Source organism: Hippichthys cyanospilos, chromosome 14 (genome assembly GCF_059441005.1).
Source record: "Hippichthys cyanospilos isolate Australia breed blue-spotted pipefish chromosome 14, RoL_Hcya_1.0, whole genome shotgun sequence".
Taxonomy (NCBI): Eukaryota; Metazoa; Chordata; class Actinopteri; order Syngnathiformes; family Syngnathidae; genus Hippichthys; species Hippichthys cyanospilos.
In genome coordinates, this window is record NC_142382.1 from 3,039,045 (window position 1) to 3,062,041 (window position 22,997).

A 22,997-nucleotide genomic window follows, 5' to 3' on the forward strand; every position below is an offset into this window, starting at 1 on the left:
ATGTGTTTTTACGTTTTTTTTTTTTTTTTAAGGAGTCCAGTCATTCAGTCCTGAGTACTTATATTGTTTTCAAAGATTATTTTTAGTTGTTTGGCTAGAGGAGGTTCTAAAAATGGCTGGCACTGAAGTAAACATTGACTTAAAAAATTTAAAGCAGGGGTCCCCAAGCACTGGTCCGCGGCCCGATACCGGTCCCCGTGGGCCGCACCCAGAAATGATAAATTATTATTCTGTTTTATGTATTATCCGATCTTGAAAGATTTTATTTTGAAAAACCTTTTATTTTCAAAACTAGTAAACTGGATTTATTTCAGTCGCTTGAGTGCCAAAATTTCACGCACAAAGACGTAAAAAAACAAAACAGACGTCTGGGAACGGTAAAGAGTCCCGGTCATCAGACAGGAGACGAGCTTACGACTCCAACATGATAGTGTTGAGCCATTTTATGCGCTGGCAAAGGTCATTTTGTCCGTTTTGCGTACCGCCCGCCGTTTTCTACTTTTCCGCGTCTTCTCCCCCTTTTTTCCCGTCATTTTCCTCCCTTCTCGCATTGTCTGCAAGCGAAGAGTGTTTTTTTATGATCTGCTCCAAGTGCGCACGTGCACTCGGCCACTTTCTTCGCTCCCCTCGCAGGAGTTCCCGCAAAGCCGTAAAGTTTCTTTTTTTTTTCTGCCGACAACAAAGAGCGTCGGCGTACATGGTTACCGCCGCACTTGTTGTTGTCGTAGCATATTTACAAAAAGAGGAGTTACCTCGGACTCCCCCGGGCTCCCCCTATTCACGCGCGGAATCTCATTGTTGGCCCCGGGGACATCATTCAAGACGCCGTTTAAGGGCCGGGAGGGAGGCTCCCACTTCATTACGGCTGTCCCGGGGGGGGCGGGGCGGGGGGGGGCGCTACGTCTTGCGGCGGCGACAGCGCCGACGGGCAGACGGCGAAAGGTTCCCAGGGGAGACGCCATGGCGAGTTTGCGCTGGACGCGGTTGCTGCTGACGCTGGCGCTGGTCAACTCCCAAGGCCATCTGCACACCAATCAAGGAGGTGAGCCCAAAAAGTCTTTTTTCAAACGCCCTTGCCAAATAATGGCGACGTGAAGCGCTAAGTGAAAATGTTTGGTTTTGCTGTCTTGATTTTAGAGTTAAGATTTGGTCGCGATTGTGCTACTGTGGAATATTTTTACACTCCCAAAAGTACCCGCTGTAAAAAATAACATAGTTGTAACAGTAAATGAAAATACACTGAGTGAGGGAGGGTTTTTTTGTTTTTTGTTTTTTGCTTTTCTTACCATTTTGTTTCCTTTGTTAAACAAAACAAGAAAAATAGTGAGGAATATCTGCAATAGAGTCATGGACATAAATCCCAAATTGGATTTTTTTGTTCCCTTTTTTTGTAGTTTGTTTCTAAAAAAAAATACATCGTATGGAGATTTTTGTCTGTTCTGACTTTAAGTAGAAAATTGCAAGAAAGTTATGAAAATACACAAAATAAGAGTCAATTAGGGAGTCCATTTTTTGAGGGGGGGTTGAAAAAACAAATAAGATTTTTTTTTGTCTGATCTGACTTCAAAGAAACCAAAACACTGCAAAAACTTTAAGCTCATAAAGGAAAATCCTCTCCTAAAAGAGTTAGCTTTTTTCTTTTACTTTTCTCCCTTTCTTATGTAGCATGCAAACATTTGTTTTATATTTATTGACAACTGCCATTTTTACTTTAACTGCACATTCAAATAATAAAGTTCAGTTCATTTATTTCATCAAACCTTGATTGTTTCATGCCAGGCCTCACCAAACCCATCACAGGGGGACAAAATGGCCGCCGCCGGATAATCCTGTTCTGCACATAGAATGAATTACTGAAAATGTTTTTTTTTGATTTGGTTGAACATATATATATATATATATATATATATATATATATATATATATATATATATATATATATATATATATATATATATATGTGTTTTTTTTTTGTTTTTTTTTCAGAGCTGAACGAAACGGTGATTTGCACGAACGAGCACATGGAAGTGATCATCCCCAGCGCCTTCTTCCTGCACAGGGTTCCCCCCGTTTACGTAAGCGACCGCACGCATCCCAGGTGAACCCGAGGTCGGATTCTGATTATGGCCGGTCCGCACAGGTGCAGGATTTGCATCTGAACGACCCCGACTGCCGAGGCGCGGAGGTGGGCGAGGACTTCGTCTTCAGCATCAGGAGCAATCTGTCCCGCTGCGGAAGCGTCGTGGTAATGCCGTTTGGCGCTCAAATGATCCGATTGGCCTTTCTAATACGCTTGCAGGACAAAATGGGAAAATCCTTTCGGACTTGATTTGACTTTAAGGGTTTCAACACTTGTTTTATGGCTGCCGTCTAAGTTTGGACTTTCAAATGCGAGGTTTTTGGGTTTCAAGTTTAGCAAATGCAATTGTAATCATTATTTCATTCATTTGAATTTAATTGATACATTTTATATATATTTTAAAGGAAGCGATTAGGTTAGGTACTAATGTGATCAATTTCTTAGGGGTTAGTAATTGATTCATTTTGGTACTGTGGTACTAAACATCATCTATTAACTCAGTTTTATAGTAGAATAATAACTGATTAGCACTTAAGCACATAAAATAATAAATTACTTTAGTAACTAATTGTCTATATATATATATATATATATATATATATATATATATATATATATATATATATATATATATATATATATATATATATATATAAGCATTTGGGATTAAAATTGGTCATAAAAGAACAACATAAAAATATGCAATTGCAATGGGATTGAATGAGTTAATAATTGCTGATACATGCAGAAACCCAGTTGAAATTTTTATTTTTTATTATTATTAATTATATGATTGATTAATATAGGTCTTAAAGTACTAAAATAATTGATGAGCATTTAAGCACATAAAATAATAAATCACTTTAGTAAGTGATTTTCTAAAGTAATTGGTTATTATCTACCTAAAATATTTATTTAGGTAGTTAATAATTACGAAAAAAAAAATCAATTAATATAGTGCTTAGCTAATCTAGTAGCAAGCCTTGGAAAAGATCAGAAAAAAAAAAAAAAAAAAAAATATATATATATATATATATATATATATATTTGGACTTTAAAAAATAAACTTAAAAAGACGTCTTTGGTATTGCATGAGTTGATGATTGAAAAGCCTGTTAAAATGTGGCTAACGTATGGTGTATTTTTGGGGGGGGGGGGGGGGGGGGGGGGGGTTGCGTTGTTGTGTTCAGACGTCGGACGCCACGCACATCCTGTTCGTCAACAGCATCCACAACAACCAGAGCGACGTGATCACCAGGAATTACATCAACATCACCTTTGTGTGCCGCTACCCCATCAACTACATGGTGCAGCAGCCCAACGGGGAAAACATGATTCGCGTGGATGTCAGGTCACACTTCCCCTTTCCGTCTAGGCCACGCCCACTTCCGGGCGGCCGAAGCTCAAGCCCTTGTAAACAAACGCCGATAAGCATTTACTGGAAGTTTAATCGTAGTAGATTCAACGTTTTGTAACTCCCTAATTAAAGAAGTTTCTTTTAGTAAATTCAACCTCTGCAGTACTTTGTTTTACTTGTAGTGTACGTGACAGATGAAATGTAGAAAAATGTTACTGAAAGCGTGTTCTGTAGTTGTAGGGCAAACAGTAATAAATGAGAACCATCATATGAGTGTCTTGTAAAGGATGATAATGCCATCTAGTGGACATGAATGCTAATTGCACTCTAGTCTGTAGATATGCGTTTACAAATCTGATGGCGTATTATAACCTAGGGTTAAAACCCTTAGCTGGCTTTATTTTTCGTGTTACACTTATATTACTGCGTTGTGTTTCAATTGCTACGTAACTGTAGAAGCACAGACATGGTGTTAACTTTAAGTATAAGTACAAAAACAGAAAAAAGAATGAGTATGAGTGCAGACAGAAGTAGACCAGCGCCTGACGAATGACGGACCAGAAAAAAAAAATTGTGTTCTAGTGGTTGCGGAAGGTTTTACTCCACTAGATGGTGCTCTTGCTTTAAAGACGAGCGCAGTGGACATGTATTCAATTTCCCCTGTCTCTTTGAACCAAGAGTTCTACCTAAAAAACATCGCAAGTTTCGTTTGTCCATCGCTACCTTAAAATTAACCTTAAATTTATGTCTGGGAGCGTCTTCGGCGTTTGACTTTGATCTCGCCGCGCGCACGGCAGGACCATCACGCTCAACACGGAGGACGGAAACTTTTCCGTGTCCATGCTGCTGTACAAGGACGAGGCCTTTGCCGACAAGTGGACCACCGTCCCCTCGCTCACCCTGGACGACAACATCTTCGTCAAAGTCTTTATGGTGAGACGTTATTGCTCGTCACGGCTCGCCTGTTGGTCATGTGACATTGGCAAACTCTTCTGTGATTTCCTGAGACGTCGTTTTCGGCGACAGCAAGTAACCTGATTTTAAAATATTAATAGCGCATGAAAAATCGTTTTGATATGAAATTAACTCGAAACATTTCGGCCATTTCAATTTGCCTCCAAATGTCTTTCCTGACTTCCTTTTCGGGGCTCGGCTCCGCCCACCTTCCAGATTCCCGCTCACCTGATGTTACGCATGGAGAGATGCTGGGCCACGCCCACCAAGGATCCCTACAGCCACATTCAGTACACCTTGATTCGGGACAGGTGGGAACCCTTTGAATAAAACTGCATTTTAAATCAGTACTGTCAATCGCAAAGATTGTATTGCGAAAGGTCAAAGGTCAAGTTCTCTGGAGAGAAAGTCACTTAAAGAATGCGCAAGATAAATGAATTCATTTATATGTTTAATGAGTTTTTTTCCGCTGGGTCACGTGACCTGGATGTTAGATTTGCGCAGCTGGTGCACGGCCTTGACAACAAGGCAGCATTTGGCGCCGTGGGCAACGTGGGTCCGGACGCTTGCGTTTGCTTTCAGCTGCCCGGTGTTGACGGACCAACGCATGCTGAGCGTGATGAAGAACGGGCGGGGCGCCGACGCCACCTTCAGGATACAGATGTTCAAGTTTGTGGGCGGAGCCTACGCCAATGTCTTCCTGCACTGCAACGTCCACATCTGCCACAACGGCCCTGGCCTCTGCCAGCCCGTGAGTCTCTCTCTCTCTCTCTCTCGCTTGCCCGCTCTTTCACTCTCTCTCTCTATTCAGCTCTCGCACACTCTTTCTCGCTCTCGTGCTCACTCTCTCATTTCTCCCTCTGCCTCACCCTCCAGCTCTCTCTTGCTCTGTCTGTCTCGCATTTTCTCTCACTCTCTCACACTTGATTTCTTTCTTTTGCTCTCTCGCAGTCTCACTGTTTCTCTCGTTCTTTCTTGCTCTCTCGTTTTCCCTCTTGCTCCCTGTCACTCTCTCATTTCTCTCTTACTATTCCTCTCTCACACTTGCTTTCTTTCTTTTGCTCTCTCGCAGTCTCACTGTTTCTCTCGTTCTTTCTTGCTCTCTCGTTTTCTCTCTTGCTCCCTGTCACTCTCTCAATTTCTCTCTAACTATTTCTCTCTCACTCTCTCACACTTGCTTTCTTTCTTTTGCTCTCTCGCGGTCTCACTTTCTCTCTCGTTCTCTTTCTTGCGCTCTCGTTTTCTCTTGCTTCCTGTCACTCTCTCGCTTTCTCTCTTAACTATTTCTCTCTCACTCATTCGCTCTCACACTATTTCTCAGGCTTTCTTTATCTCGCTCCCACATTTGCTTTCTGGCTGCCTTCTCTCTTTTGCACTCGCTCACTCTTTCTGGCTCTCTCGCATTCACTCTGCTTCTTTCTCGCTCTGCTGTTACTCTCTCGCTCACCCTCTCTCTCACTCTGTCTCTCACTCTCTCCAGCTCTCTCGCTCGCTCTCTCTCCACATTAATCCCAAATGTTTCTGGAATACTTTCCAGCTTCTGATTTTCAGCATTTTCATCTTCCAGAACTGCTCGGGCGAAGATGTCCTGATGAGGACGCGGCGAGACATCCCGCTGTCCCACACGGTGTCCTACGGTCCCATCAGACGACGAGCCGACGACAGCGAGAATCCCCGTCTAGGTACGTTCCTTAAGAAGCTCCGTCAGCATTATTCTGTACTTACGCTTTTTTTTTTTCTGTTTAGGTGGCCTTCCGCCATTAGAGATTTTCATTCTTGGGGGGTTCCTGGTGCTCCTGTTGTTGGTCACGGCGCTCTTAGGGAGAATGTGGATGCGTTCCAGACGTTTTTACCCGGCGGCGCGCGAGGCGCAGCTAACCTTGTCCAACATTCAGCACATCTCCGAAGTGGCCTCTTGATTCCTATCTTGTGATTTTTCATGAAAAAGTCAAGCACTGAAATACCTCATTGTATTAACTTCATACCTCTTTTTTCGTATCGTTAGAAATGACATTTTATGTACCTCACATAGAATAAAATAGTACACGTTTATTGTTGTTTTTATTGAGTAAGAGTCTCATTTTGAACTGTTTTCACCAATAGGGACTAAAATGTTTTTTTTGCAGCGTTTGTACATCAGGGATGGCTTGTACTTTTTTTTTTTTTGAAAAAGACTTTTATTCTTAAAATCAGAATGGGAATGTTGCCGCTTGACAACTAGAAATAACAAAAGGAAGCTGAAGGTTTAAATGGATGTCAGGAAGAGGAAGTGGAGGAAAGATGTGCGCCACTTTTTAATCAGCAGAAGCCTGTTGGGCAAAAAAACAAAACGACCCTTAATAGCGTTCACATATTTCATCCGATTTACATCGCTCCAATTGCAACATATTCCCAAAAGTCAAGCCTTTCATGCTATTACTTTCTGCAATCCAAAAAAAAAAATTCTCAAAAAACAAACATTTTCAACATAAGAACTCCCAGAGAGCAAAAATCACTTTGAAATCCCTTTTCATTTGCATTTCATTTCACTGTATGCGAATCAAGACGAGTCAGGCTGACCTTCGCACTCGAACGCTTGTAGGGCGCTGGTGTATGAGGGTCCCAGCCAGGACGTGAAGCCCCCCAGGACCCGCAGCAGGTGTCGGGTGGAGTCGCTGAACAGCACGTTGGAATCGGAGTAGCCGGAAGAGCCGAACATGCTCAAGCCGTCTGTAACGTTACCAAACGCGTTCTGCGACGGCAAAGGATGGATCGAATGAGGCATGGATGATGCCAGCTAGCTAGCTAGCTAGCTAACAAGAGTTAGACTTCTAGCTGGAGCTAGATAGCTAGCTAGATGGTGCTAGCTAGCCAGTGATTCATTGCAAGCAAGTTAGCTAGCAATCTAAACATAGCTAGCAAGGTAGCTAGTCAACTAAAACTAGCTTTTTTTTCTTGTTAGAGCAACATTGCTAGTCATATCTATCGAAATGGCTAGCTAGAATGAGCTAGCTACTTAACAAGAGCTGATTTGTTTCTCACTAGACGTACATAGCCAGCTAACTATCGCTAGCTAGATTGACAGCGATAGCTAGCTTGATATAGCTAACTGGATGACAAACATGGATGGATGGATAAGCGAGAGATATATAGCTAGCTAGCTGGAGTTTGGACCTGCAGGCGTTCCAAGAACTTCCAGACGCGGCACTTGTCCGCCTGGCGCACCACCACGCCGTTGGCGGGCACGGCGGCCAGGTGGCACCGCCGGAAGTCGTCCAGGTCGGCCTCGGTGCCGTCGGGGCAAAGCAATTTCAGGTCCTCGGCCTCCACGTCCATGGCCCACGAGTCCTGGTTCCTTCCTGGATGTGATGTCGGTATTTGCGTATCTTTAAGCGTATTTAGGGAACTTCGGGGAGTTGATAAAGAGTATTATGGGAACCTTTAGGGAATATTATTGAGATACGTTCGGGAATATTTCAGTGGATTTAAGAATAGGGAACTTTTAGAGGTGGTTTCATTACATTTAAGAGTACATTTAGGTAACTCTAAAGAATATTTCTGTAGATAAATTACTCTTAAAATACTCCCTAGTTAAGAGTGTTTTAATACTTTTAGGAACTATTTCAGTGGATTTAACTGTATTTAGGGAACATTTAGAAAAGGTTTCATTAGATTTAAGAGTATTTAAGAAACTAGGGAGTATTTCAGTCATTTAAAAGTATTTTAAGGTACTTTAGGGAATATTTCAGTGGATTTAAGCGTATTTAGGTAACCTTATCATTAGATTTATAAGTGTTACGGTAACTCAAAAGAGTATTTCAGTATATTTAAAAGTATTTAGGTAACTCTAAAGAGTATTTCAGTTGATTTAAGAGTTTTTATGTGACTTTTTATTTCTATTATACATACACCTAAGCAATCCTGTTGAATGTGCTACTAGCACTGTATGTTTATTGAAATAGGTCAATGTTTTGTACATGATGAAAAGATTTTCCATTTTAGTAGATTGAAGTGTAACTAGGAAAGTGAGTTCAAAAGTATTTATGTGATTCTATTTCAGTGGGCTTAAGATAGTTTAGTTAGCAAGAAGGATTTGAGTGTGTAAATGCCGTACTGACGAGCTAAGAGGAGCTGAGACATCTTAATGAAGTTGTCACTTTGAGATTGAAATACTCACCATCCAAATTGTCAAAGACGGTGGTGTGTTTGACAAAAGCCACGTCGCCGAGGTTTTCCGCCACGCACCTTGGAAACAAACGGAGGCATTACCCACGATGCATTGCGGGTCGGGGGCGAGGAGAGCCCTACCTGAGGGCGCCCGCCTCGCCGTAGTGCCTCTCTCGGGGGTTGCTGGCGCAGATGTGGCGGTCGTTGTCGTCGCCGATGCAGGCCTCGCACAAGTTCTTGGGGTTGTTGCCCCGGGGGTCGTGTTGGGGGTCTTTGACGCCGGGCACGCAGCTGTAGCCGAACAGGTTCCCGACCGCTGGGATGGGGGATCTCGTATAGCCCGAAAAAAACAAAACAACACCAAAAAAACAGGGGTAGGGTTCTCTCACCACGGGGGAAGTTGCACTGGTGGCCCGGGCTGATCTGCGAGGTGTTGAGCAGGTAGGCCACGGGGACGGTCCAGCCCACCGTGGTGCGGATGCCCGGGTGGCACGAGCTACGTTCGTGCATCTCCAGCAGCGACAGGTCGGACGACGAGCGGCGGGCCAACGCCACCACGTAATAGCTCACGCCGTCTGTTCGATAAAATCATCCAAACTGTTAGAATAATTGCATATACGCATATTTATTTGGAGTAGACAGGATGTGGAGCAGACCGGTAGGGGATCTGATGCACAGCTCTGTCCGCTCTCCTCGTGAGTAAAAAGAGTCCAAGTCTATTGTCTTCCTTCCTTGTGTTTTGTTCATTACATGTTCTAGGTTAACTGAACATGTTCCACACCAGACAAGGACTTTGTTTTGTTTTTTTCAATGTTATGAGACTCATCTAGTCACTATAGGCCCAAATGAAGCTTCATGAAGCACTTGTGATATTTTGGACTCCTCCAGGTGGCTCGTTAGGTTCAAATATGTAGTGGAAATTTCATAGATTTTTACTGCGATAGAGTTTAGCAACCAAGAGCACCACCTAGAGGTATTTAAAATGATCACAAGAGCTTCATGAAGCTTCGTTTTCATATTGCTACTTTTGTGTCCTTTCCGGAACACTGGAATTCATTTTTACGAGGAGAGAGAATTGATTAGGTCTGACTCTGAATTTTTTTTGTCTTTTTAGAATTTTTTTTTTAATTATTTTTTGCCCTTCCTGTTGGTGCATACCTACCCAGTCCATTGAGGGACTCTCCTGCTGCCACCTCCAGTCCGTGACAAAAGCCCGCCGCGTATATGTCATCCGCAAACATGGAGGCTGCGTCTGCGCTCCCGTTCTGACAAAAGGAAAAAAAAAAAAGGATGCGTCATTTATTATTATTGCTTGCATATTGCATTTGTTTAAAAAAAGGGGATATTTTAAAAAGGAAATATTTTAAATTTGAAAAACGTTTGCAAAAACAAGAACAATGATTTAGTTCAAATACAATGCAAAAAAATCATTCCATCAGATGAATATACACTTTTTAAAATATAGTAAATAGTATAATATAGTAAAATATATATATTTGTATTACAATGTACTGCATAAATAGATTGAACATACTTGAATTTTCTCCATGCAGTCTCTGGCGTCGACGCCTCGCACGCATTGCAAAGTCCCTCGAATATTCCGAGCTGTGGCGTTCCCGGCCAGGTCGTTGCACTTCTGCTCTTCCGCATCTGATACCACGCACCACGACACTTCCACGCGCACATAAAACACACACGCATACACTTAAGAACCTGCTCCTGGTCATAACAAATCAAAGCTGACGAATTTGGGCATTCGGCTATGAACTGAAAGTCATTCCAGTTCATTTAGGATTATCCACATTATAAAGCAAAAGTTTGAAAATACCTTTAAATTGAAATGCTCTTAAACAAGTTAAGAAATTCAATAACTAATGAAAAGGTACAACTGCGAAATGAAAGTCATTCCAGGTCATAAAGCGTCATCCACATCATGAAGCAACATTTTGGAAACACCTTCAAAGAATCAAATTTTTAAATTTAAAAAAAAAAAAAATTAAGAAGTGAAAAAAAAAATCTAACTTTTATCTTGAAAATGCACAATTGTGAACTGAAAGTAATTCCAGTTCATAAAGCATCATCCACATCATAAAGCTAAAAATTGGAAACACCTTCACATTCAAATGCTCTCAAACATATACACAAAAATTCAAGTTGTTAACACTTGAAAATGCACAGCTGTGAATTGAAGTTATTCCAGGTCATCAAACATCATTCACATCATAAAGCTAAACTTTGGAAAATCTTCACATCTAAATGCTCTCAAACATATCAACAAATTCAGGCTATTAACACTTGAAAATGCAAAGCTGTGAAGTAAAAGCTATTCCAGGTCGTAAAGCATCATCAACAGGAATAACGAATAGATGTACCTGTCGTTTTAGGATTGACGACTCCGCTGGCAGAAAACAGATTCAGCACAAACATAAAAGCCGACGTTGTCCTTAAAAGCTCCATGTCCTCTCTGCTCCGGCTACTATGGATGAAAAACATCTAGATTTCACTGCAAGGCTAGACAAAGAAAAAAAAAAAAAAAAAGTGGTTCAAGTGAGGATCTTAGGGTGCATTATTCCCAGGTATAATTCTACCTCTCTGGCTGGATAGAATAGCACAGAAAGCCTTTCCGCTTCATTCACTTCACATGGAGCGCGAATCGCTTCGGGTCTCTCAGAGCACACTGGGAGTCTTTAATTAAGAAAAAACGAAAAAAAAAGTGAACAATGTGGCTCTGTGAGAAGAACAGGTAGTGCTAAGCTGCCGACAGAACAATCAACAACACTTTTTATATATATCTATAAAAACAATGTATAAAAACACCCCTTCCAAAGAAAGCAGACTTACATTCACAAAATAAAGCAAATAATAAAGTAGGCAAGTTAAAAAAAAAAAAAAAAGGCCCTGTTGAGAGAAGAATGGCGACATTGTTTTTGTGGAGCTCGGAAGCCAACATTGAGAGGTTTGCTATGCGATCCTCAAAGTGAATGCATGAACGAACAGAAAAACGCGCTTCTTAAATCGGACCTGCTCCAAAGCAGCCAGGAATTACTCGATAGAATACTGCTTAAACATTACATACACACACATATACCCAGTTAAGTCCCGAACATTTACATTATGAGCCCTGTAACATTTGTTGCATTAAAAGAGATAAATTAGAGGATGAAATTTCAGCTTCTTGGAACGTAGCTATCATTTTTATGTATAGATTTTTCCTTCATTACATTTATCATTACGCTCGTAAAAAAGACCATCATTTATACAATCACGGCATTGGGATTATTTTTAATATAACATTTGATTTTACAACAAGCACTTGGTTTACAATCTCAATTAAGTTTTTTTTTTCAGTTCATTTATTCAGTTTAATCATTCTGAGTTTTTTTGTTGAATTTCCACGTCAATGCACTGGTTTTGAGACAACGTTGCCCTACCCAACATGGCCGCTATTTAGGCACGTCAATTGGTCGTGCCGGTGATCATTTGAGGCACACATTAAGTTGTGAAACATTACAGATACATATACTGAATCGATCAAAAAATACGTTCTCTTAACCTGTAAAGACAAACACTTGTTAAATTGTGATTGAGTGATGAACGTTTCATTTATGAATCTTGTAAAGCCGCCCCATAATGCACCTGGATTGCAGTGACGTCACTCGAAGCTGGAACAAAACAATCGAGCGGGTGGGCTGGGCTGCGGCCCCGTGTGGAGGGGCACACGCATACAAAAAAAAAAAAAAAAAAAAACATTTTCGACTCAATGCACGAGCAACGAGGAATGATATCATGAAGTAGAATTCATCGCTCGTGTGTTCCAGGTGGGTAAAATGTTTACATCGTCTTGCTTGCGCTAGTATTTCGCGCCGGTTTAGCTCGGCTAAGCTAGGCTAACCGAAGCGGGGTCGGGCATCTCTCTCTGCCTTGAGTGGCGCCTTGGAGGCGGCGTTTTTTTTTTCAAACCGCTTGGAAGTCCGCAAAAGGTCTCGTTTTTGCTTGGACAGTCCAGCGATGGCCTCAGATGCGTGTTTAGTTTGTTCCGCGATAATGCTCTTAACTCAAAACACTCGCTATTCAGTCTGACATTCCCAATTGAAACGAATGGGAAATGTATTTATCCTTATCAGCGCTCGTCCCAATGCAATATTACTCTTTAACCCACTACATTAATAATAATAATAATTAAAACGAGTAATTAAGACGAATAAATAAAATGTAAAAAAAAAAAAGGCTGCAATCCATCTCGATTGTGCTATCCCATGTGGTGTACCTGATTTCACCACCAGGAGGCAGTATGACACCAATAAAAATGAACGCCGTTTAAACTACTTAGTAAAATGCCTTTGAGAGGAATTTTTCTGAGGATAAAAAAATAAAATTATGCATTGTTTATTAGGATTAAGCTCAGGGTCTTTGTTATTTAAGTAGCATGGTAATGTTTAAAGTAAATTGTATGCAGTTATACTGGTTTTTAATACTATTAAATGTATTTATTTTGGAATAAATGTCAGTTTCGAGTCAGCGTTGACAAATAGAGTTTTTTTTTAAGTGGTTCTTCATGTAAAATAAAGTAATTGAAGTGATCACAAAAGAGGTTGCAGCTCATCTGATAACATATTTTTTTAAATCTTATGAAAAGATAGAACCATTTGACGGAAAGACATTAAAGTATCTGAAAGAAAAATACTTAAAAAAAAAACTTCAGGTAAAAAAACATGGACACGATTGCTAAACATATTAGCAAAAAATACTCAAAAAAATACAAGCATGACCAGAAAAATAGTAGATACAGAAACAAAAGGAAAATGTAAAAAAAAAAAAAAAAGTGAACATTATATGTAAAATATTAGATAAGAAATTTACAGCAATGTTAGAAACTAATAAAAAATGGACCAAATACAAAAAATATATATACTTAAAATTGTGAAAAACCAATGCCTACATCTGTGTATTTAATTATAAATTAACAATACGAATAAGTGTATTATAAATAAATAAATAAATAGTGTTTTAAAAGGCAAGCCTGCTACGTGGCGTTCCACCCATGTTTCAATGCAATTACGAGACTGCAACCATCAGGGGGCGTAAATGCAATTATCCTCTTTGGAAGCTTCTGCTGCCATGTACATTATTCTATATTTCCTTTCTGCTCCAGCGCACTGAAGCATGGCTGCTCGGAGTGTCCGCCACCCCCTGCTGCTTCTGCTGCTCTCCCTGTGGACCTTGCACACGTCAGCCGAGAGCTCAGGTATTCACCTCGCCATTTTTGGGGGGGGCTACTGATATCAGGAAAAATTGTAGCTTTGAATCTGATGAAATTTTGACTAGACTACTTGGATGGTACTTTTGTTTCGCTTTTACTGGCACGGAGCAATTTGGTGGAGGGTGGCAGGAACCCTGCCACCGAAAAAACTACAAACATGGCGGCTTATATCCAGCATATTTTACGTCCACCTTTAACTATTTGGAACAAACATGGCAGTCGATTTAAACATCTGTGTGCCATCATGGCAGGAGCTGCAAAACCATTTGAATAAATTAAAGATTTTAGAATGAATTTTATGCCATTACTTGGGAGGAAATCATCAATTTTAATAATATTTGATCGTGACAGCCCTACCAGTAATATGAAAATAAAAACAAAGTAACAAAGCTGCTGTAAGGAGGAGTGAAAAGGAATTTTGAACTCTTACCTGCGGCTCTGCGTCCCCGCCAGATGGTCAGCTGCTGTGCCTGTGCGACAGTCCCAAGTGCCTGCAGGAGCAGTGCCGCGGCACGCGCTGCTTCTCCTCGGTGCGGGTGGGCTCGGGCGGCGTGGTGTTCGAGCGCGGCTGCCTGGAGGGCCCCAAAAAGACGCGCCTGCACTGCTCCACGGCGCCTTCCCCCCACCAGGCCATCCGCTGCTGCTCGCGCCACCTCTGCAATGGGAACACCAGCAGGAGTGCCGTCATGGCCCTGCTGCCTTCAGGTACGCCGGGCAAACGCACATTTTTTGTTTTTCTGGAAAATGCCTTTCGTTAGTGTTTAAAAATAAAAACGGCTTGATTGCACTACGATTGTACTATTGAACCTGGCTTCAATGTTAGCGGCTAATGGGGGCAAGTATCATTAGATGCTAGCAGCGTTGCATCTCTGTAGCGTCCATTATCGGCTTGTAAGATTCTGATGGTGTGATAACTGTTAGCCAAAATATTACTATGAAATTTACAGCTCTATTTTTTTTCCATTAAACACAATAGATGTAATTGACTCAACTGATAGATTGCCGTTTGTACTGATCACTCTTTAACAGACTAGGCTTGTCTAATGTGCTGTTTTAGCCAGAAAAAAATGGCAACCGTGGTTTTGATATCGCTTTTCACAAACCAAATGCAAGCATATCCGTCCAAAAGTCCCGAGCGGTAGTTTGATTTCTACTTCCTGTGTCCCCGCCCCGCCGACGGCGCAGCTCCGCACGGCGAGCCGGTGGGGTACGGCGCGGGCACGCTGGCTCTTCTGGCGCTGGGCCCGGTGGCGGCGCTGGCGCTGCTGTCGGCGGCGGCGGCGCTGGTCTGCGGGAAACTCCATCGCGGACACCTTCACAGGCTGCGGGAGTTCGACACCGAGCAAGGCGCCGCGGACGGACTCATCGCCTCCAACGCGGGGGACGGCACGTTAGCCGTAAGGACGACGGCGAACGGCCGCTAACCGATGAGCGGCGACTAACCGGGTGTGCGTCGGCTTTCAAGGACCTGCTGGACCACTCGTGCACGTCGGGAAGCGGGTCGGGCCTTCCTTTCCTGGTCCAGAGGACCGTCGCTAGGCAGATCAGTCTGATGGAGTGCGTGGGTGAGCGGAGCATTCATCGCAATATCTTAGTCCACCAAGTGCCTTCATGTACCATGTGACTTACCCGTGGTGACTTTTCCGCCTTTTTATACCATCTTGCGTCCGTTCAAGGCAAAGGCCGGTACGGCGAGGTGTGGCGCGGCCAGTGGCAGGGCGAGAACGTGGCTGTCAAGATCTTCTCCTCAAGGGACGAAAAGTCCTGGTTCCGGGAGACGGAGATCTACAACACCGTGCTCCTGAGACACGAAAACATCCTAGGTAGGCATTAAGCTATTTTATTTGTATTTTTGTCGAAGTCAGGGCAAGAGGGGAAGAAAAACAATTCACAAGCGGGCCGCATTACCGTATTTTCTGTCAAATATTTGTGAAAAACGTTTCACTAAATCATCTTACGGGCCGGATTAAACCTCCTCGGGGCCAGATATGGCCCGCGGGCTTTACGTTTGACACCAATGGTCTTAAAGCTGAAGACATACTGGGCATGCATTCCAAAGGAGGGCACTAGGGGGCGTTTTGCACATTTGCAGGCTTCATGGCGTCCGACATGACGTCGCGCAACTCCAGCACGCAGCTGTGGCTCATCACGCACTACCACGAGAACGGCTCCCTGTACGACTACCTTCAGCGCGTGGCGGTGGAGACGTCGGAGGGCCTGGCCATGGCGGCGTCGGCGGCCAGCGGCCTGGTGCACCTGCACACCGAGATCTTCGGCGCCGGGGGCAAGCCGGCCATCGCCCACCGCGACCTGAAGAGCAAGAACATCCTGGTGACCAAAGAGCTTCGCTGCTGTATCGCTGACCTGGGTGGGTGCTCAAAATGCCGCGCAAGGGATGAGATAAAAAGTCGTTTTGTAAATGCTGTTGCCATGGCAACGCACAGTCCGCAATAAGAATGGCGTTTCGGAGGGTCTTGGAAGCGATGTAGGAAAATAGTAAGAGGTTTCGTGCATGTTGCAGGGCTGGCGGTGACGCACTCCCAGGCGGAGAACCTGCTGGACGTGGGCAACAACCCCAAAGTGGGGACCAAGCGCTACATGGCCCCAGAAGTCCTGGACGAGAGCTTGCACGCGGAGTGCTTTGACGCCTTCAAGCGGGTGGACATCTGGGCCTTCGGCCTTGTGCTGTGGGAGATTGCCAGACGCTCGTACAGCAACGGTGAAAGAGATGGACAAGTTTACATCATTTTTTTTTTTTTTTTGGGAGGATTAACCTGGAGTCCACGGCCTTTCCTTGCAGGAATCGTGGAAGAATACAAGCCTCCCTTCTACGACCTGGTGCCAAACGACCCCAGTTTCGAGGACATGAGGAAGGTGGTGTGCGTGGAGCAGCAGAGGCCCTTCATTCCCAATCGCTGGTTCTCCGATCCCGTACGTGCGCAATGTCCTCTGCTTAACTCATTCAGTGCCAAACACGTATTTTCATACTGGACATCTTTGTTTCAAATGTTCGACTAAAGGAGTGTCTAAATGGATTAATTACTAAAGTAATCAGTTACTTTTAGTAAACACCAATGTAATCGATTACTTAAACATTACATTAGTACTTGATTACTTTAGTATCTAAAATAATGGCTCTGATATGGAAAGTTTGGGGCCCAATCTTTCTTCTTTTTGGGATTAGACACTGTCGGCTTTGGTGAAGCTGATGAAGGAGTGCTGGTACCAGAACCCGTCGGCCAGGCTGACGGCGCTGCGCATCAAAAAGACCTTGGATAAGATTCACGGCTGCCTGGACAAGGTGAAGGACTCTTGAGGGAGAGGGGACTCCAACAGTCTTCCTTTTTTTTTTAAATCCCGTGGTGGCCTTCTCTGGACTGACCCACAACGGAGGATCTTGGTCAAAGGAAGTCCGACGTGGCCGCAGACAATCGACACTACCGCGAGAAAACGTCACAAGAGGATCACAGCCAAATAACATTGAAAATGTTCTGCTGTTGTTTAGCCACCAAGGTTGGCGTGGACACGTTGAAATCCACTGGACTGGAGCTTTATTTATCAAGTGTGTGTACAAACACTTGGAGCTCGAACCATAGCTACATACAAAATCTTAGCTGCCAATGAGTGAGTTCGTTTTATAAGCAGTACTCACCGGTATTTATTTGTTCTCACTTCCTGGAAAAGGAATGAAAAAATTCACGTGAAAAAACACATTTTTATTCAAAGGAAATTCCAAATCGAAAATTGGAGAACAACGTTTAAAATTGTTTGTACGTTTGTCCGTATCAACAACAATGCTTCTTAATTATATTTTGTAAAAGCTCCACCCCCAGAAAAGAACCCCCCCCCCCCCCCCACACACACACACACACACACACACACACACACACATAATCATCGCACCGACTAGAAATACGATTATCTACAAGAATTCTATAATTATACCTTAAACATTTAACTCATTTTTACAGTGTTTGTGTAGGTTAAAGGTTAGTCTAAAACTGAAAAAAATAACCAAGTGCCTGGAATAAAAAAAATCAATAAAAATGCACGTCTGTATTTTATTGCAATCACAATGACACATTACAGTCACATATTTACACATTTGGAAAACTGATATAATTTTTGAGTTACTGTTTACTGGACGCATCCATCTTTTTGGACCAAAAAAAAAAAAGTGTCTCCTATTTGGGGAATTACGGTAACGAATCAGATGTGATTAGGCTCAGATTACCTTTGTTACTTTCAAGGAAGCTCCCTCGGCTCAGAGCAGCCTGTCGGGTAAAGTCTTGTACGGGTTGAGGATGCCCCGCGGGTCCAGCATGGCCTTGATGGCCGCCATGACGGCCACGGCCCGGCCGGGCTTGCTGTAGTAGATGTAGTTGCGCTTCTTGAGGCCCAGGCCGTGCTCGGCGCTCACGCTGCCCCGCCGGCCCGACGTCCACTCGTACACGAAGGGCTCGATGGCGCCCAGCAGCGCCTCGTCTCTGGCGGGGGAGGTGATGTTCAGGTGGAGGTTCCCGTCTCCTGCGACGCCACGGAAGACAAAGGCTCCCGCTTTATTTGCGCAGTAAATACCGCCTCTTAAATAAACGCAGAGGAACTAAAAGAGAGATCCACTTTTGGAAAATAAAGGCCTCCCTCCAATAAATGCTTCAGGGAGAGTTTTATTGCACGCTCTAAAATCAAGTTCATCGGGACCTCCCAAAAAGCCTTCCTCAAATAATTCTACAAACCGTTTTAATCCATTCACAAAAAGTAAACACCTCACTCAAATAGACCGCAAGATAAACACATCCTGTCCCGCCTTCAAACAGTGGCTTATCCATTTTTGGAGAATAAACGCCTCCCTCCAACGAATGCTTGCTGGTTCTGCATGTTCTAAACAAGCTCATCAGAATAAATAGTGGCAAAATAAACACCTGAATCAAACAGACGCCTGCTTTTCTGCAACATTTTTTGCCCCCCTTTGTAAAATTAACACCACCCTCCAATAAATTCTTAGGGCGAGTCTGATCACATGTTCGAAACAAGCTCATCAGCATTATTAGAGGCCAACCCTCAAATAAACAACCCTTAACAAAAAATAAACACCACACTCAAATAGACTATCTTCAAAATAAATCGTTTTTTGTTGTTGTTTAGCATCCTGTCCCGCCCTCAAATAATGGCGTTTCCATTCTTGGAAAATAAACGCCTCCCTTCAGGGGAGAGTCTCACCGCATGGCCGGCCCTCCGATAAACAATGACTTCCACAAAAAGGTCTTCCTCAATTAATTTCACTCTTGGTTTTCATCCACTCACGAAAAACTCAACACCTCACTCAAATAAACATGAGGAAATTTGTTGTTTTTTTTCTTTGCTACGCTAAAAAATAAAACTGGAGCACGCAAAGCGTCAGATATTTTTGGCGGGTCTCTTACCCACGTGTCCGTATCCCACCACGCTCTTGGCGCGGCCCCCCAGGTGGGCCCTCATGTCGCTCACCAGCTGGTAGATGGCCTCCACGGGGAGCGACACGTCGTACTTGTAGTTGTAGCCGTCGTGCGTTAGCGCTTCGGTGACGCGCTCGCGCAGCGACCACAGGGCCTGCGCCGCCACAGAAATGGTGTGCTTTTTAAAAATCATTCAACGCCACAAATGAGTGGCGCTCTGCGGCGGAGCTAAAAAAAAATTCTGCGGGGTGGCCATGCATAGTCAGGGTTTCATCAAACAAAATACCTAGATCTATTCTATTACATGAAATAAAATGTAAATAAATCATTTGTGGCAGGTATCAATAAGTCTAAGAATAATGCATGCATGTAAAATTGAAAAAAAAAAAAAAAAAAAAAAACAATTTTTAAATGCCCCAAAATGGTGGCCAATGAGTGACAAAGGACCGCCATGTAGCTCCGCCCCTGCTAATTAGAAATGAGAAGAAAATGGTTAGTAATTATATCGGAATCTATTGATCTGTCTTTAAAATTATCAGATTTTTCTTCCCAGGAAATTTTAAGCATCAAAAGTAGTAGTGGTATCGGTACATTGTATCGGTGACCACTTAAGAATGAAGTCCTTATACTGGTAATGGTCCTGATAATTTATTCAGCACAAAATACTCTTTTTTTCAATTTAACAGTACTGTTGTAACTACTTGGAGCAGAAATTACAATAAAAATGCATTGCGCAATGTTTATATAAAAATAAAATGACCTCTCACAACTAATTAAAAATGGAATAAAATGTAAACTCATGTCGGTATTGACGTAAACAAGCACTACCTTCGCCATCATAAAAATAACAGGAAAAATAGTGCAACGCTCTTAAAAAAAAATCAAAATAAAATGACCTATCACAGCTAATTAAACATTCAAAAAATTTGAACTTTTATTGGTATTGATGTAAACAAACACCTTCACCATCTTTAAATATAGCAGTAAAAATAGAGCAAAACTATTCCCCTAAAATAATAAAATGACCTATCACAGCTAATTAAAAATTCAATAAAATTCAAACTTTTATTGATATTTATTGATATATATTATTGATATATTATGATACATCATAAAAATAACGGTAATAATAGTGCAATATTATCCTCCAAAAATAATAAACTGACCTATCACAGCTCATTCAAATTGAAATGCAAACTCCTATTGGTATTGATGTAAACGACACTACCTTCATCATCATGAAAATAACCGTAATAATAGCTATAATAATAATAGTTAAAAACAATAGTTATCATAGTAATAATAGCAATAATAATAATAACAAGATTTTAAAGAAGAAAACAAAAAGCAGGGGAAAAAATTGCCCATAAAAAGAAGCAAAAAATAAAGCGATGAAAGAAATGAAAAACTTTGCGAGTCACCTTGGTTTTGGCCTCGTCGGTGGCCATTGTGCCGTCGGTGACCAGCGACGCCGTCATGGCCTCCTCCAAGAAGTTGTGGAGTTTCTCCTGGTCGTGGCGCCGGTCCGAGCCCGACGTTTCTATCACCACGTAAAACGGGCAATCTGGAAGCCGCGGCAACCGTGGACAGTGAGATTTTGATATCGCGTTACATATATATTAGGCCGATTCTTTTTCACGCGTGTACCGGAGATGGGGTTGTCCAACTTGAGGTGCGTGTTGAGGAGCCGCATGCATTCGCTGTCCAGGAACTCGAAGGCCGACAAGATTTCTCCCAGCATGCCCCCGCACAGCCGAAAGGTCTTCAGGAGCTGCTCGAACGTTTCGCAACCTAGCGAGGCCAACCGCAGCCGTTTTGTTTTGGAAGTCAATTTTGGAATGCGGCGGCGCCTACCCAGAAACATGACGTGGACGGAGTTGGGCTTGCGAGGACAAAGGACGGACACGGCGGTGATGACGCCCAGCGTCCCTTCGGAGCCGATGAAGAGCTGCTTGAGGTCGTAGCCCGTGTTGTCCTTCCGAAGGGTGGACAAGCAGTCCAGCACCTGACCGTCCGCCGTGACCTGGTGACACTCGGACTTAGTGGGGTAGCTAAAATGAGACATGAAGCAAAAACTAATGTCCACTACAGTGGACACAAAAGAATAAACTGTGTCTCACGAGGAGGTACATTTTTAAAAATATGTTTTCAAGTGTTATAGTAAAGCAGGGTCTGAAAATGAGTCATTTGTGTCCACTGTTGTGTCCATTTTGTCTCAGCAAGACAGCAAAGTGAATTGAATCCCAACCGCACATGTGACCTCATCGGAAAGGCTGGAATGTCCTCTACTCTGCGCACTGGGACTTAGCGGGTTAGCTAAAATGTGTCAAAAGATATAAACCAAAAGCTGACGTCCCCAATAGTGGACACAAATGAATAAAAGAAAACCATGACAATCTCACCGCTTCCACGCCCAAAACGGTGCCGTGCAGGGAGCCGTAACGCAGCAGCCGCAGACCCCCCGCGTTGGTGGCCACGTTGCCCCCGATGTGGCAGCTGCCCTTGGCGCCCAGGTCAAGGGGCATGATGTGCTCCCGCTGTTCCAAGTAGGCGGACAAGGCCTCAAGGACACAGCCTGCCTGGCAAGTCAGGACCCCTGAAAAGTCAGTCATGAAAATATCACGCACGCCTTGGATGTTTTTAACTCTTAAATCATCTTTACTGTGTGAACACTAACCAGAAACGCCGTCAAAGCTCAGGATGTTGTTCATAAGGGCGGTGGAGAGGATGATCTCATCATAGACGGGCACGCTGCCACCGACCAACCCGGTGTTGCCTCCTTGTGTGTTCACCGCCAGGTTACGGCTGTTACAGTAGCTAATGTGGAAGAAGGACCTTTGTTATTTATTATTTGGTGATGACTGGACTTCATTTATTTCCAACCTGAGAATCTGAGACACTTCCTGTGTTGTTTGGGGTCTCAGCAACACCTCACTGGAACCTGCAGAATATTTATATACTATATATATAAATATATACACACACACGCGCACACGCACTCAAAAATGACCTCTGACAGACTTGAGCCAGTCCGTATTACAAGACTCCAGCAAGTCCGGATCAGTAACGGTTCTGCCAGGTAAAATCGTCCGGAAGAAGTCCAAATCCTCTCGTGTTACTGTGGAAAACGGAAGCCGCTCTGGAGGTGCCACAGGCGGGGACGTCTTGGTCAAATCGCCACTGTCGTGGAACTTCCTCCCACGGGTTATACCGTGACGCAAGCCGGTGCGGTCTGGAAGTAGTAAAAACCCAGCCGAGGATGTGGACGAGCCGAGAATGCTCAGGGGCTGTTTGAGGCCCGTCCGCAGCCGAAGCATGCCGTACATGACTGGGAAGATACGCTGGGTCAATGACAAAATGGCGAACTGTCAGTAAAAATACTTTTCATTTTACTAGCTTATCTCAAGTTAGCAAACAAGCTAGCTAACTTGTCAGTGTTTCTAAAGTAGCCAGCGCGACACTAAAAACAAATTTACGGCAAAAGCTCGGCTAATTAGCACACACGTTGTCACAACAAGCGTTAAATAATTAACAGGAAGTGGACATTCTTCGAGTAAAAATTGCAAAAAATAATGACAAAAATGTGATTTGTTTTGCTAAAGTGATAGAAAGCGACGGGCAAATGGACTGGCAAACGACAGACCAATCCGTATTCGAGTAAATAATGCAGGCGTGGCTAATGTCTCCTATGACCAATTGTAAAGGGGGATTAAAACATAAATAAAGACACATACAAGCCCGCTACGTTGAACCGGAAATGTGGCA

At 43.1% G+C, this 22,997-nt stretch overlaps 4 protein-coding genes across 11 annotated transcripts; 2 read left to right on the top strand and 2 right to left on the bottom strand.

The window, feature by feature from the left end:
• Positions 1-121: 121 nt before the first annotated feature.
• Positions 122-6,441, top strand: LOC148412528 (zona pellucida glycoprotein D). 2 transcript variants are annotated; one of them, XM_088433529.1, is made up of 9 exons: positions 122-1,042; positions 1,987-2,075; positions 2,141-2,245; positions 3,271-3,431; positions 4,235-4,370; positions 4,608-4,702; positions 4,974-5,142; positions 5,959-6,073; positions 6,138-6,441. In XM_088433529.1, exons 1-9 carry the CDS (start codon positions 961-963, stop codon positions 6,308-6,310), a joined length of 1,125 nt encoding a protein of 374 aa, XP_088289655.1. In that variant the 5' UTR covers positions 122-960; the 3' UTR covers positions 6,311-6,441. The 2 variants fall into 2 exon arrangements, with proteins under 2 accessions (XP_088289655.1, XP_088289656.1); XM_088433530.1 differs by having other exon boundaries at positions 3,271-3,387.
• On the bottom strand, positions 6,419-14,378 carry otomp (otolith matrix protein). Of its 3 annotated transcripts, none has more exons than XM_088433526.1 (11): positions 14,228-14,378; positions 11,126-11,222; positions 10,910-11,013; positions 10,072-10,208; positions 9,700-9,802; positions 8,927-9,112; positions 8,679-8,853; positions 8,548-8,615; positions 7,545-7,729; positions 6,951-7,122; positions 6,419-6,700 (listed from the first exon to the last, which is right to left on the bottom strand). In XM_088433526.1, exons 2-11 carry the CDS (start codon positions 11,167-11,169, stop codon positions 6,690-6,692), a joined length of 1,185 nt encoding a protein of 394 aa, XP_088289652.1. In that variant the 5' UTR covers positions 11,170-11,222; positions 14,228-14,378; the 3' UTR covers positions 6,419-6,689. The 3 variants fall into 3 exon arrangements, with proteins under 3 accessions (XP_088289652.1, XP_088289653.1, XP_088289654.1); XM_088433527.1 differs by having other exon boundaries at positions 10,910-11,048; positions 14,228-14,276; XM_088433528.1 differs by lacking the exon at positions 6,419-6,700 and having other exon boundaries at positions 6,957-7,100.
• On the top strand, positions 12,201-18,772 carry acvr1l (activin A receptor, type 1 like). 2 transcript variants are annotated; one of them, XM_088433522.1, is made up of 10 exons: positions 12,201-12,355; positions 13,690-13,782; positions 14,251-14,502; positions 14,983-15,194; positions 15,263-15,362; positions 15,474-15,620; positions 15,890-16,165; positions 16,319-16,516; positions 16,598-16,728; positions 16,982-18,734. In XM_088433522.1, exons 2-10 carry the CDS (start codon positions 13,701-13,703, stop codon positions 17,111-17,113), a joined length of 1,530 nt encoding a protein of 509 aa, XP_088289648.1. In that variant the 5' UTR covers positions 12,201-12,355; positions 13,690-13,700; the 3' UTR covers positions 17,114-18,734. The 2 variants fall into 2 exon arrangements, with proteins under 2 accessions (XP_088289648.1, XP_088289646.1); XM_088433520.1 differs by having other exon boundaries at positions 16,319-16,728; positions 16,982-18,772.
• d2hgdh (D-2-hydroxyglutarate dehydrogenase) lies at positions 15,576-22,947 on the bottom strand. Of its 4 annotated transcripts, XR_015867808.1 has the most exons (12): positions 22,243-22,947; positions 22,116-22,173; positions 21,910-22,049; positions 21,635-21,828; positions 21,087-21,255; positions 20,880-21,023; positions 20,654-20,796; positions 19,221-19,386; positions 18,032-18,324; positions 17,450-17,472; positions 15,982-16,107; positions 15,576-15,598 (listed from the first exon to the last, which is right to left on the bottom strand). XR_015867808.1 is itself a non-coding variant. In XM_088433523.1 (10 exons), exons 1-9 carry the CDS (start codon positions 22,556-22,558, stop codon positions 18,062-18,064), a joined length of 1,593 nt encoding a protein of 530 aa, XP_088289649.1. In that variant the 5' UTR covers positions 22,559-22,947; the 3' UTR covers positions 15,978-16,107; positions 18,032-18,061. The 4 variants fall into 4 exon arrangements, 3 of the variants coding, with proteins under 3 accessions (XP_088289649.1, XP_088289650.1, XP_088289651.1); XM_088433523.1 differs by lacking the exons at positions 15,576-15,598; positions 17,450-17,472 and having other exon boundaries at positions 15,978-16,107; XM_088433524.1 differs by lacking the exons at positions 15,576-15,598; positions 15,982-16,107 and having other exon boundaries at positions 17,332-17,472.
• Positions 22,948-22,997: the final 50 nt, after the last annotated feature.

Excerpts from the sequence above, each read along its gene's own strand:
- LOC148412528 (XM_088433529.1), top strand. The coding sequence starts at position 961 with ATGGCGAGTTTGCGCTGGACGCGGTTGCTGCTGACGCTGGCGCTGGTC. Across the intron at positions 1,043-1,986 it reads TCTGCACACCAATCAAGGAG|AGCTGAACGAAACGGTGATT; the intron begins GTGAGCCCAAAA and ends TTTTTTTTTCAG. Across the intron at positions 2,076-2,140 it reads ACAGGGTTCCCCCCGTTTAC|GTGCAGGATTTGCATCTGAA; the intron begins GTAAGCGACCGC and ends CGGTCCGCACAG.
- otomp (XM_088433526.1), bottom strand. The coding sequence starts at position 11,169 with ATGAAGCGGAAAGGCTTTCTGTGCTATTCTATCCAGCCAGAGAG. Across the intron at positions 11,014-11,125 it reads TATTCTATCCAGCCAGAGAG|TAGCCGGAGCAGAGAGGACA; the intron begins GTAGAATTATAC and ends TTTCATCCATAG. Across the intron at positions 8,854-8,926 it reads CCAGTGCAACTTCCCCCGTG|CGGTCGGGAACCTGTTCGGC; the intron begins GTGAGAGAACCC and ends CCCCCATCCCAG.
- acvr1l (XM_088433520.1), top strand. The coding sequence starts at position 13,701 with ATGGCTGCTCGGAGTGTCCGCCACCCCCTGCTGCTTCTGCTGCTCTCC. Across the intron at positions 13,783-14,250 it reads CACGTCAGCCGAGAGCTCAG|ATGGTCAGCTGCTGTGCCTG; the intron begins GTATTCACCTCG and ends CGTCCCCGCCAG. Across the intron at positions 16,166-16,318 it reads CTGCTGTATCGCTGACCTGG|GGCTGGCGGTGACGCACTCC; the intron begins GTGGGTGCTCAA and ends TGCATGTTGCAG.
- d2hgdh (XM_088433523.1), bottom strand. The coding sequence starts at position 22,558 with ATGTACGGCATGCTTCGGCTGCGGACGGGCCTCAAACAGCCCCTGAGC. Across the intron at positions 22,174-22,242 it reads CTGGCTCAAGTCTGTCAGAG|GTTCCAGTGAGGTGTTGCTG; the intron begins GTCATTTTTGAG and ends AATATTCTGCAG. Across the intron at positions 18,325-19,220 it reads GGTGGGATACGGACACGTGG|GAGACGGGAACCTCCACCTG; the intron begins GTAAGAGACCCG and ends GTGGCGTCGCAG.